We start from the raw sequence: 13495 nt of genomic DNA, 5'->3' as shown, positions 1-13495 counted from the left end.
GTGACAGGTACTGGAGGGGAGATATGTTTCACTGAGGCTATTAGCTTCAGTGATTTGAAACCCAAAAGTTTGATCCATCATACTAAGTGCTGAGAGGGGTTAATCGGCCATTTTAAGGGCTCGGTTTTATGTGAACAACTAAAGAGTGGGTGGGAGGTTGTTCATCATATCTTCACATCAGGGTATGGTTTAGAAGGTAAATAGTCAGTCTTCTCAGTCATTAGACGTTGAGTATCTCTGGAGAGGCTAAGTCCAGAGTGGTGCTCATATTTGTAGCAAGCTTAACTGTGTGTTTTGGGTAATCCTGAGCAAGCAGGTTTCCGAGGATGTATGAATTAGCACAAAAGGTAAAAAAATCATTATAATATATAGTCCAGTCATTTTTATAATAAAAAGGGTTATGCATGTAAGGCTTCATAAATCGTTCACAAGCCGATATCATTATATGTTCAGACAAAAAGTGCTACTAAGTGAATGAAGAGTGTGTAGGAAACTGAAGAGACCAGCTTCTGAGCAAACATGTAGGAAGGGAGAACAATGCCTATTTTACAAAAAAATGTACAAGTATAATTATTTTATAGGCTGAATATTTACAAGTTTGGGTTGAAATGTAAATAACTATTGGGTTCTCCTTCAGATTTATTTCATTTGGGTAACACGCACTCAGAGACAGTTTGAATGGCTGACGAACATAATCAAAGAGGTGGAAGAGAATGACATAAACAACCTTCTGTCGGTCCACATATACATCACACAACTTAGTGAAAAGTTTGACTTCCGCACAGCCATGCTGGTAAATATGTAGCTCTTTATTTTCCTTTCTGTTCCTCACGTTAATTACGCTGGAGTTGAATTTGTTCCTAAGAGATAACAGATAACCTTCATTAATGGTTATGTAGCAGTGGCACTGTTTTACTCTAGATTGGCTTAAGTGGGTATTCATAAGCTTATGGCAGAGCATGTTCTCCTCCTTGGTGAGAAGCAGAACTGTAATATTAATAGAACTGTAATGCCCAACACAATTTCAGCTGCAACATATTAAGCTATCAGTGGATTATTTTGAGTCCACATTGTTATCTCTGTACTTATACATAAAGAAAATAAGGCATTAGAACAAGCACACAGCTCAGAACAGGGGTAGAAGAGGGACAGCCAGAGCAGAAAGATGTGATTAGGACACCTGCTGTGAAAGCTGTTGGGCTGGTGATTTATAATGTAACGGCATCTCTTCAGAAGATGACAGGAAGAGGAGGGAGGGAGGAAGAGATATTACCTGCGTTTATTTGCGACAAAACAGAAATTTGGCAAAAAATTTTAAAATTTTGCAATTTTCCAAATTTGAATTTTTATGCAGTTAAATCACAGAGCTATGTCACACAAAATACTTAATAAGTAACATTTCCCACATGTCTACTTTACATCAGCACAATTTTGGAACCAAATTTTTTTTTTGTTAGGGAGTTATAAGGGTTAAAAGTTGACCAGCAATTTCTCATTTTTACAACTCCATGTTTTTTTAGAGACCACATCTAATTTGAAGTCATTTTGAGGGGTCTGATAGAAAATAACCAAGTGTGACACCATTCTAAAAACTGCACCCCTCAAGGTGCTCACAACCACATTCAAAAAAGTTTATTGACCCTTCAAGTGTTTCACAGGAATTTTTGGAATGTTTAAATAAAAATGAACATTTAACTTTTTTCACAAAAAATTTACTTCAGCTCCAATTTATTTTATTTTACCAAGGGTAACAGGAGAAAATGGACCCCGAAAGTTGTTATACAATTTGTCCTGAAAACGCCGATACCCTATATGTGGGGGTAAACCACTGTTTGGGCACATGACAGAGCTCGGAAGCAAAGGAGCGCCATTTGACTTTTCAATGCAAAATTGACTGGAATTGAGATGGGATGCTATGTTGCGTTTGGAGAGCCCCTGATGTGCCTAAACATTGAAACATCCCACAAATGACACCATTTTGGAAAGTAGACCCCCTAAGGAACTTATCTAGATGTGTGGTGAGCACTTTGACCCACCAAGTGCTTCACAGAAGTTTATAATGCAGTCGTAAAAATAAAAAATCATATTTCTTCACAAAAATGATATTTTTGCCCCCAATTTTTTTATTTTCCCAAGGGTAAGAGAAGAAATTGGATGCAAAAAGTTGTTGTACAATTTGTCCTGAGTACGCTGATACCCCATATGTGGGGGTAAACCACTGTTTGGGTGCTTGGCAGAGCTCAGAAAGGAAGGCGCGCCATTTGACTTTTCAAAGCAAAATTGACTGGAATTGAGATGGGACGTCATGTTGCATTTGGAGAGCCACTGATGTGACTAAACATTGAAACCCCCCACAAGTGACACCATTTTAGAAAGTAGACCCCCTAAGGAACTTATGTAGGTGTGTGGTGCGGACTTTGAACCCCCAAGTGTTTCACTACAGCTTATAAAGCTGAGCAGTGAAAATAAAAATTATTTTTTTCCCCACAAAAATTAAATTTTAGCTCCCAGTTTTGTATTTTCCCAAGGGTAACAGGAGAAATTGGACCCCAAAAGTTGTTGTCCAATTTGTCCCAAGTATGCTGATACCCCATATGTGGGGGGGAATCACTGTTTGGGCGCATGGGAGAGCTCGGAAGGGAAGGAGCGACATTTGGAATGCAGACTTAGATGGAATGGTCTGCAGGCGTCACATTGCGTTTGCAGAGCCCCTATTGTACCTAAACAGTAGAAACCCTCCACAAGTCACCTCATATTGGAAACTAGACCCCCCAAGGAACTAATCTAGATGTGTTGTGAGAACTTTGAACCCCCAAGTGTTTCACAACAGTTTATAACGCAGAGCCGTGAAAATAAAAAATCCTTTTTTTTCCACCCAAAATATTTTTTAGCCCCCAGTTTTGTATTTTTCCAATCGTAACAGTTGAAATTTAACCCCAAATGTTGTTCTGCAATTTGTCCTGAGTACACTGATACCCGATATGTGGGGGGAACCACTGTTTGGGCGCATGGCAGAGCTCGTAAGGGAAGGAGCGCCATTTGGAATGCAGACTTAGATGGATTGGTCTACAGGCGTCGCGTTGCATTTGCAGAGCCCCTGATGTACTTAAACAGTAGAAACCCCCCACAAGTGACCCCATATTAGAAACTAGACCCCCAAGGAACTTATCTAGATGTGTTGTGAGAACTTTGAACCCCCAAGTATTTCACTACAGTTTATAACGCAGAGCTGTGAAAATAAAAAATCTTTGTTTCCACAAAAATAATATTTTAGCCCCCAGTTTTGTATTTTCCCAAGGGGAACAGGAGAAATTGGAGCCCTAAAGTTGTTGTCCATTCTGTCCTGAGTACGCTAATACCCCATAATTTGGGGTAAACCCCTGTTTGGGCGCACAGGAGAGCTCGGAAGGGAAGGAGCACTGTTTTACTTTTTCAACGCAGAATTGGCTGGAATTGAGATCGAATGCCATGTCGCGATTGGAGAGCCCCTGATGTGCCTAAACATTGGAAATCCCCCAATTATAACTGAAACCCTAATCCAAACCATAACCCTAATCTCAACGGTAACCCTAACCACACCCCTAACCCTGACACAATCCTAACCCTAATCCCAAACCTATTCCCAACCGTAAATGTAATCCAAATCCAACCCTAACTTTAGCCCCTACCCTAACCGTAACTTTAGCCCCAACCTAACCCTAATTTTAGCCCCAACCCTAACTGTAGCCCTAACCCTAGCCCCAACCCTTACCCTAACCCTAGCCCTAACCCTAATCCTAGCCCTAACCATAGCCCTAACCCTAGCCCTAACCCTAACCCTAGCCCTAACTATAATGGGAAAATGGAAATAAATGCATTTTTTTAATTTTTTTAATTTTTACCTAACTAAGGGGGTGATGAAGGGGGGTTTGATTTACTTTTATAGTGGGATTTCTAGCAGATTTTTATGATTGGCAGCCGTCACACACTAAAAGACGCTTTTTATTGCAAAAAATATTTTTTGCGTTACCACATTTTGAGAGCTATAATTTTTCCATATTTTGGTCCACAGAGTCATGTGAGGTCTTGTTTTTTGTGGGATGAGTTGATGTTTTTATTGGTAACATTTTCAGGCACGTGACATTTTTTGATCACTTTTTATTCTGATTTTTGTGAGGCAGAATGACCAAAAACCAGCTATTCACGAATTTCTTTTGGGGGTGGCGTTTATACCATTCCGCGTTTGGTAAAATGGATAAAGCAGTTTTATTCTTTGGGTCAGTATGATTACAGCGATTCCTCATTTATATTTTTTTATGCATTGGCGCTTTTATACGATAAAAACTATTTTATAGAAAAAATAATTATTTTTGCATCGCTTTATTCTGAGGACTATAACTTTTTTATTTTTTTGCTGATGATGTTGTATGGCAGCTCCTTTATTGCAGAACAAGATGATGTTTTCAGCGGTACCATTTTTATTATATCCGTCTTTTTGATCACGTGTTATTCCACTTTTTGTTCGGCGGTATGATAATAAAGCGGTTTTTTTGCCTTATTTTTTTTTTTTTACGGTGTTCACTGAAGGGGTTAACTAGTGGGACAGTTTTATAGGTTGGGTCATTACGGATGTGGCGATACTAAATATGTGTACTTTTATTGTTTTTTATTTAGATAAAGAAATGTATTTATTGGAACAATATTTTTTTATTATTATTTATTTAAGAATTTTTTTTTTTTTACTTTTTTACTTTGCCCCAGGGGGGGAAATCACAGTAAAGTGACAGATCGCTGATTGAACACTTTGCTGTGCACTGTCAGATCAGCGATCTGACGTGCACTCCTGGAGGCTTCCCGACACCTGCTCTGAGCAGGCGCTGGTAAGCCACCTCCCTGCAGGACCTGGATGCAGCCCCATGGCCATTTTGAATCCGGGCCTGCAGGGAGGAGGAGGTAAGAGACCCTTGGAGCAACGCGATCACATCGCGTTGCTCCGGGAGTCTCAGGGAAGCATGCAGGGAGCCCTCTCCCTGCGCAATGCTTCCCTATGCCGCTGGAACACTGCGATCATGTTTGATCACAGTGTGCCAGGGGTTAAAGTGCCGGGGGCGGTCCATGACTGCTGCTGGCACATACTGCCGGATGTCAGCTGACACCTGGCTGCGATCGGCCACGCTCCCCCCGTGAGTGTGGCTGATCGCGCTGGATGTACTATTCCGTCCTTGGGATGTAGGCCCCACCCCACATGGATGAAATAGTATGTCCAATGGTGGAAAGGGGTTAATCAGTGGTGAAAAGGAAGTGAACACCTAATTATTAAAAAATATGTCCTGCAACAGCTGAGTTGTGCAAAAAAAGTGGAATGTACAAAGGTAATGTAATGTATAAATGTTCCCTGATCTTTATAAATGCACTGGTTCTTTGGAACTTCTGAGTGACTTGGAATATACTTATTATTTATAGTAGGGTTATATCATCTTTTTTATTATGTTATTATGATAACTTTAATTATACTGCATTCCAAATTGCTTATCATTTTTTTCTGCTCAGCAGCAGTTATTAACACAACATCAAATTAATTTGCATGATATTGATCAAGTTTCTTTTAAAGTACTCTAAATTAATAAATACAGTATTCACCTGGAGATAATGAGATATATAACCCTTAATTTTGCAGTACATCTGTGAGCGACACTTTCAAAAAGTTCAAAACAGGAGCTTAATGACTGGACTAAGATCATACACACATTTCGGAAGACCTCCCTTTATGGGGTTTTTGAATTCCTTACAAGACGCCCACCCCGAGGTATGGTTTAATATTAAATAAAGATATAGTGCAGTCAGCCAGAGAAATTTCAGTCCATGATTTGACGCAATCACTCCCTTCCAGGAAAAAAAGACTTTCAGACCCTTGTGCGATAGGTTGACATCACATTTTTGCCACACATCAGTGGCTCTCTCTGGGAAGCAATTAAAAATGAGACTCAGGCTTATCCACTGAAAGATCAATTGACTTAACTTAGGCAGATGTATTCTGTCTCACCTCATTTTCGGCAATGTCCGCCTTTATGATTTAGCCACAAAAACATGATCATCTGTACTTTTGTGACCAACTGAAACAGGCCTATACTGCTAAAAATTATGGTTGAGCACAAAGTGACTCTGCCTGTTTCATTAAGGTCAATGGTCCTACCAGCTGATACATCTGAATCCTGTTTTCCATAGCTTTAGATGGATGGCTGGACGGAGTCATTGATGGTGGCTAAAACGTGATGTGAACCCAGCTTGAGTGCTTCACAAATATCCATAAAATCTTACTCTTTATTGTAATAAAAGGTCCATCAAAACATATCATCATGGGCATATTTAGATAAAGAAGAAAAAGTATGACAGCTTTACTCACCAATAATTATGATCCAGTGTGAATGGAAAGGCACAATCTGACCTTTGATATGGCAAAAAGGGGAAAAAAAACATGGGGAATGTATTGCAACTATTGGTAAAAAAGTATATTGTTTTTATTTCTCACAAATGTTTAAAAATTTAATCCAAGGCAGATAAATGGAAAGCAACGCGTTTTGAATGCATTCTTTGGATATTGGAGTACATTTGAAATGTGTCACTTTCCATTTATTTACCTTGAATGTAATTTTTAAACATTTGTATGCAATAACGAATTTTTTTTTACAAATGTGAAAAATTAAGTTGTGTTCGTTTCCTAATTCATATTGCTTTACATTGTACTTCTAACATTGGTTTGAAGGGAACTTGTCAAGGGGATTTACTCCATATAATGTATTAGGAACAGTTTTTTAGGCTCTAAATAATGTTTTTAATCATGCCTTTATTATAACTCACTGTTTCTGCAGTTTTTGAAAGAGAATGTTATCTTCTTACAATGAGCACTGACAGTGCGCTCTGTTGCCGGCCTGTAATTTCTAATTAGAGCCAGCAAGGGAGCACACTGTCACTCTGCACTCAGAAGTATATTTCACAGTAAGAAGGAAACTCGTACTGAGTATCCGTTAGAACCAATGTCTGATTCATGCTCAGTAGAGTATAAACTAGCCCAACCCCTGAAAAGGTCATCACGGATAGCGCTTCATTTCAATTTACTGTAAGTGATATTTGTATTTTGATGTAACCCTGTTTTCATGTACAGCACCATGGAATTAATGGTGCTATAATAATAATAATCCCAGGGTTAGATAAGAGGTTGTGGCAGTAACCATAGCATCTTCCCCCTGATGAAAGCTTATATGAGTATCCCAGCATGCACAGGGGATTCTCAAACAAAATGTAATTGAAGCAAAAATAAAGTAAATTAGAGAGGGAAGGGTAAGGACTTTTTAATTAAACCATATTAGAAAAATATTATATTATTAAGATAAATAGAGAGGCAATTAGAATGAAAATCAATAATAATTTTGGTCCACCGCTTTAATCCTAGCACGCTTGTATTCGGTCTAGTCAAAAGTGCTCTGCCACTCATCACTGAAGTTCACTGCTACTATGCTCACAGTGGTGTGATTAACTTATGATAATGTTCTACACCAGATTTCTGGCAAAAACACCGAGGATGGGGCCACAGTGTCTACATCATGAACATTGCAGCAGGCGAGCCTTGTGGCGGTACACACAATCATTGGTCTATGATACATAAGGAGAAGAGTACAATGTTGTATGCAGAGTAAGAATATGTCAGTAACATTTAGTTTATCTTTCTTTAAAGGTGAAGAAAATTGGTGTGTTCAGCTGTGGCCCTCCTGGAATGACTAAAAATGTTGAAGATGCCTGCCAGAAACTGAACAAAAGGGACCAGGCTTATTTTCTGCATCACTATGAAAATTTTTAACTTATGATTACATAAGCAAGCACTGGCTGTTGCTATTATTATATTAGCTACTGTTATAGATTGCCATTAACCATATGTTTGCAGACAAACTTCAAGTCGCAATGTTCTAAAATAAAATTCTAAATTAAAAATATATAGAGAGACAAACTTAAAGGGAACCTGCCAGCAGGATTGTGCACAGTAAACTACAGACAGTGTCAGGTCGGCGCCTGATTACAATGATACCTTGGTTGATTAAATCCGTCTTGGTGTTGATCTTTAATCTTTTATTTTCAGTTTTGTGCTAATGATATGCTTGTGCCCTAAGGCGGGTCTGGAGGGGAGGTCTGCATGTGGTGCTCTGATTAGATATTCATAATGCAGACTGCTGAAAGGTCACTGATCCCTCACTAACCTGCCCCCTAGTTTGCATAATGAATATCTATCTGTTGGGACTCTGCTGCCCGACTAATCCACCTGTCTCCCCGTTATTCCCCAGCCTCTCCTCTCTGCTAGGCCCTTGACTGGCTTCCTATTGCCCAGAGGCTACAGTTCAAAACACTAACAATTACATACAAAGCCATTCAAAATCTGACTCCGCCATACATCTGTGACATGGTCTTCTGTTACCTACACGTAACCTTCGATCATCTCATGATCTCCTACTCTACTCCTCTCTCATTTCTTCCTCCCACAACCGCATCCAAGACTTCTCCTGTGCTTCCCCCATACTCTGGAACTCTCTACCCCAACACATCAGGCTCTCACCTACCACGGAAACCTTCAAAAGGAACCTGAAGACCCACCTCTTCCGACAAGCCTACAACCTGCAGTGATCCCCAGTCTACTGAAGCGCCACATGACCAGCTCTACCCTCACCTAGTGTATCCTCACCCATCCCCTGTAGACTTTGAGCCCTCGCGGGCAGGGTCCTCTCTCCTCCTGTACTTGTGTGTGCCTTGTTTTACTCATGTTTATTGTACTTGTCTATATTTGCCCCATTCACATGTAAAGCGCCATGGAATAAATGGCGCTATAAAAATGAATAATAATAATAATAATAATATATGCTAAAAAAAAAAAACCTTCTGCAGGCAGGTGCCGGCCAAGGCACCTGCTCTGCGGCATAATCACATGTTTAGTGTGCCAAGAATACATTTTCTTCATGTTATTCAGCTTGGAGAAAAAAAAATAATTTGAAAATGGCGCCCACCCTCCTGCAGCGACTAAAGATTAAAGAACAACCATAAGACAGATTTCATCCACCAAGGTTTCATGTTAATCAGTATAATGGCGCAGATCTGACACTGTGTGTAGGTTACTACGTACAATCCTGCTGACAGATCCCCTTTAAGATCCATTTGTTATGCATTTAATGATTTTCTACTATAACATTCTAATAAAGAAATTTGTTTTTATAAACAGGCGTAAGTTGCTTTTACTCTAGAGTTTTTAGTAGGCAAATGGGTTGTTTTAGCAATTATTAAAAGGGTAAAGTAGGGGTCTAACAGAAGGTCACTGAGCAGGGAAATATGTTTCTGCTTTATGCCCATATGCAAAAAATAACTACTTATAACTACTTTAAAAGTTAAAAAATTTCAACATGGACTCATGCTCACATTCACGAGGATTTGTTAAAAAATAACACAAGATGGTATAGAGTTCCAAACTTTATTCCCCAGAAAGCCCTCATGAATACTGGTAAATGAAGAGGTGTGAAATACATGTATATAGGCATTACCCCAAAATCTAATTTAACTAATATTTATTCAAACAACCTCACACACGCTCCAAAGATTATGTTAAACACAGCATTTTTAGGTAATGTTTAATGTATTTGCTCATGGGGTATAAATCTAACAGTGGTCCTAGTCTTCATAGTGTCATAATTTTTAAGAATAAAAGTGGACAAAAGTCCATTGAGGTCAACCTCTAACCTAACGTGCTGATCCAGAGGAAGGCAAAAACCCATTGACTCTAAATGTGGCAATCACATTACAGTAGTGTCATGGTTCAATGTCCCATCACAGAATCTATTACCATAACCTCAAATATTATCTATCTATATAATCGTCTAAGGGTCACTTCTGTCTGTTTGTTTGTGTGTCACGGAAATCCCGCGTCGCTGATTGGTCGCGGCCACAGTCCGGCTGCAACTTCGCCCTTCTCTACTCCCCTACAGTCAGTGCCCCCTCCCTACTGCCCTCCAGTCTGTGCCCCATAGTGGTTTAGTAGTCCATTAAATGGAATGCGTTATACCGTGGCATAACGCGGTGTAACGCAATCCGTTAATGCTGCTCTTAACCCTGTGTGACCAACGTTTTACTTTTGATGCTGCCTATACAGCATCAAGAGTAAAAAGATCTAATGTTAAAAATAATAAAAGAAAATAAAAAAATCATTATATTCTCACCTTACGGCGCCTTTCCGCTCCTCGCAATGCTCCAGTCCCAAGAATCCATTGTGGCAATGACCATAGATGACGTAGCAGGCTCGCGAGACTGCTACATCATCACGAGTTACTGCTGCAATGCATACTTGGGACTGGATCGTCGCTAGGAGCATCGCTAAACACCTGGGCTGGATCCGGCAGCCGCCGGAAGGTATATCACTATTTTTTATTTTAATTCTTTTTTTAACAGGGATATGGTGCCCACATTGCTATATACTACATGGGCTGTGTTTTATACTGCATGGGCTGTGTGATATACTGCATGGCCTGTGTTATATACTACATTTCTGTGCTATTTACTATATGGGCTGTGCTATATACTCTTGCCACCTCCTGTCGCCTCCAACTCAAAAATATTGCCAGAATCCGTTCGTTCCTCAGCCCACAATCTACCAAAACTCTTGTGCATGTCCTCATCATCTCCCTCCTCAACTACTGCAACACCCTCCTCTGTGGCCTCCCTGCTAACTCTCTTGCACCACTCCAGTCTGTCCTCAACTCTGCTGCCTGGCTAATCCACCTCTCTCCTCGCTAATCCCCTGCTTCTCCCCTCTGCAAATCCCACCACTGGCTCCAAATTCTCCAATGAATCCAGTTCAAACTACTAACACTGATCTACAAAGCCATCCACAACCTGTCCCCTCCCTATATCTCTGAACTAATCTCCCAATATCTTCCCTCACATAATCTCCAATCCTCCCAAGACCTCCTACTCTTCTCCACACTTATTCGTTCCTCACACAACCGCCTCCAAGATTTCTCCCGAATATCCCCCATCCTCTGGAATTCCATGCCTCAACACGTCCGACTATCGACCACCCTCGGCTCCTTCAGACGGAACCTGAAAACCCATCTCTTCAAGAAAGCCTACAGCCTGCAATAACCATTCTGCCGCCTCTCCATCGCCAAAGCCGCCGCTTCGCCATCACCAGAGCCGCTGCCTCGCCCCTACCTTCTGCCTCTTCCCCACTATCCCATAGAATGTAAGTCCGCAAGGACAGGGTCCTCTCCCGTCTGTACTAGTCTGTCACTGTAAATTTGTTTACAGTAAACTATATCTATAACTCTGTATGTAACCCCTTTCTCATGTACAGCACCATGGAATTAAACAAATAATAATAATAATAATAATATACTACATGGCTGTGTTATATGCTACGTGGGCTGTGCTATTTACTACGTGGCTGTGCAATATACTATGTGGCTGGGCAATATACTACGTGGCTGTGCTATATACTACGTGGCTGTGTTATATACTATGTGGGCTGTGTCATATACTGCATGGGCTGTGTTATATACTATGTCTCTGTGCAATAGCAATACATGCAGCCTCATGCTCCACTCCAGAGAGACGGCGGCAATGCCGGGTATTACCATGCGAGACTCGGACGTATTTCTCGCATGTGTGATCCCGGCCTAAGACAAAGTTGTGGGCCAATCTTGATATCCCCTTTACACCCGAAGCCTGTTTTCACCTTAATGACCAGGCCAAATTTTACAAAGTTGTCCAGTGACATACACTTCATGATAGCTGTAAAATCTGTTCAATATGACGTCTGTTTATTTGTGAAAATATCGGAAATTTAGCAATTTTCAAACTTCTAATTCTTATGCCCTTAAATCAGAGGGATATGTCACAAAAAATGGTTAATAAATAACATTTACCACATGTCTACTTTACTGCATCATTTTTTAACCCCTTCCCGACCCATGACACCACGTAGGCGTCATGAAAGTCGGTGCCAATCCGACCCATGACGCCTATGTGGCGTCATGGAAAGATCGCGTCCCTGCAGATCGGGTGAAAGGGTTAACTCCAATTTCACCCGATCTGCAGGGACAGGGGGAGTGGTAGTACAGCCCAGGGGGGTGGCTACGATCGCTCTGATTGGCTGTTGAAAGTGAAACTGCCAATCAGAGCGATTTGTAATATTTCACCTATTAAAACTGGTGAAATATTACAATCCAGCCATGGCCGATGCTGCAATATCATCGGCCATGGCTGGAAACACTGGTCTGCACCCCCCGCCACCGATCTCCCCCCCATTCATCCGATCAGTCCTCTACACAGCTCCGCTCCCATCCGTCCTCCTGTCCGCTCCCCCCGTGCTCTTGTCCGCTCCCCCTGTGCTCCAATCCACCCCCCCTTCACTCCGATCCACCCCCGGTGCTCCAATCCACCCCCCCGTGCTCCAATCCACCCCCCGTGCTCCGATCCACCCCCCGTGCTCTGATCCACCCCCGTACTTCCATTCCACCCCATCATACTTACCGAGCCTCCCGGGGTCCGTCCGTCTTCTCCATGGGCGCCGCCATCTTCCAAAATGGCGGGCGCATGCGCAGTGCGCCCGCCGAATCTGCCGTCTGGCAGATTCGTTTCAAGTGCATTTTGATCACTGTGAAAACCTATCATAGTGATCAAAATAAAAAAATACTAAATGACCCCCCCTTAGTCACCCCCATAGGTAGGGACAATAATAAAATAAAGATTTTTTTTTTTCTTCCACTAAGGTTCGGGTAAGAACTAGGGTTATGGTTAGGGTTAGGGTTTCGTTATGTGCACACGTATTCTGGTCCTCTGCAGATTTTTATAAATCCGCAGTGCTAAACCGCTGCGGATTTATCGCGGATTTACCGCAGTTTTTCTGCACATTTCGCTGCGGTTTTACAACTGCAGTTTACTATTGGAGCAGTTGTAAAACCGCTGTGGAATCCGCAGAAAGAAGTGACATGCTGCGGAATGTAAACCTCTGCGTTTCCGAGCTGTTTTTCTGCAGCATGTGTACAGCGATTTTTGTTCCCCATAGGTTTACATTGAACTGTAAACTCATGGGAAACTGCTGCGGATCCGCAGCGTTTTCCGCAGCGTGTGTACATACCTTTAGAATTAGGCTATGTGCACACTGTGCGGATTTGGCTGTGGATTCGCAGCAGTGTTCCATCAGGTTTAGAGTACCAAGTAAACCTATGGAAAACCAAATCCGTTGTGCCCATGGTGCGGAAAATACCGCGCGGAAACGCTGCGTTGTATTTTCCGCAGCATGTCAATTCTTTGTGCGGATTCCGCAGCGTTTTACACCTGTTCCTCAATAGGAATCCACAGGTGAAATCCGCACAAAAAACACTGGAAATCCGCGGTAAATCCAGAGGTAAAACGCAGTGCCTTTTACTCGCAGATTTTTCAAAAATGGTGCTGAAAAATCTCACACGAATCCGCAACGTGGGCACAT

General features: G+C 41.5%; 1 protein-coding gene across 2 annotated transcripts in view; it reads left to right on the top strand.

Annotated features, from left to right (window-relative positions):
• LOC138676470 (dual oxidase 1-like) overlaps positions 1-9235 on the top strand; it is an 80511-nt gene extending 71276 nt beyond the window's left edge. For both annotated transcript variants that reach the window (XM_069765800.1, XM_069765801.1), the window contains 3 exons: positions 638-793; positions 5657-5785; positions 7712-9235. In XM_069765800.1, coding sequence (XP_069621901.1) covers positions 638-793; positions 5657-5785; positions 7712-7834 — 408 coding nt within the window. In that variant the 3' untranslated portion in view covers positions 7835-9235. The remainder of the gene's footprint in view (positions 1-637; positions 794-5656; positions 5786-7711) is intronic.
• Positions 9236-13495: the final 4260 nt, after the last annotated feature.

This window comes from Ranitomeya imitator, chromosome 4 (genome assembly GCF_032444005.1).
Source record: "Ranitomeya imitator isolate aRanImi1 chromosome 4, aRanImi1.pri, whole genome shotgun sequence".
NCBI classification, from domain to species: domain Eukaryota; kingdom Metazoa; phylum Chordata; class Amphibia; order Anura; family Dendrobatidae; genus Ranitomeya; species Ranitomeya imitator.
Note: the sequence above shows the minus strand (reverse complement) of the source record. Positions and strands in the feature narration are given on the sequence as shown.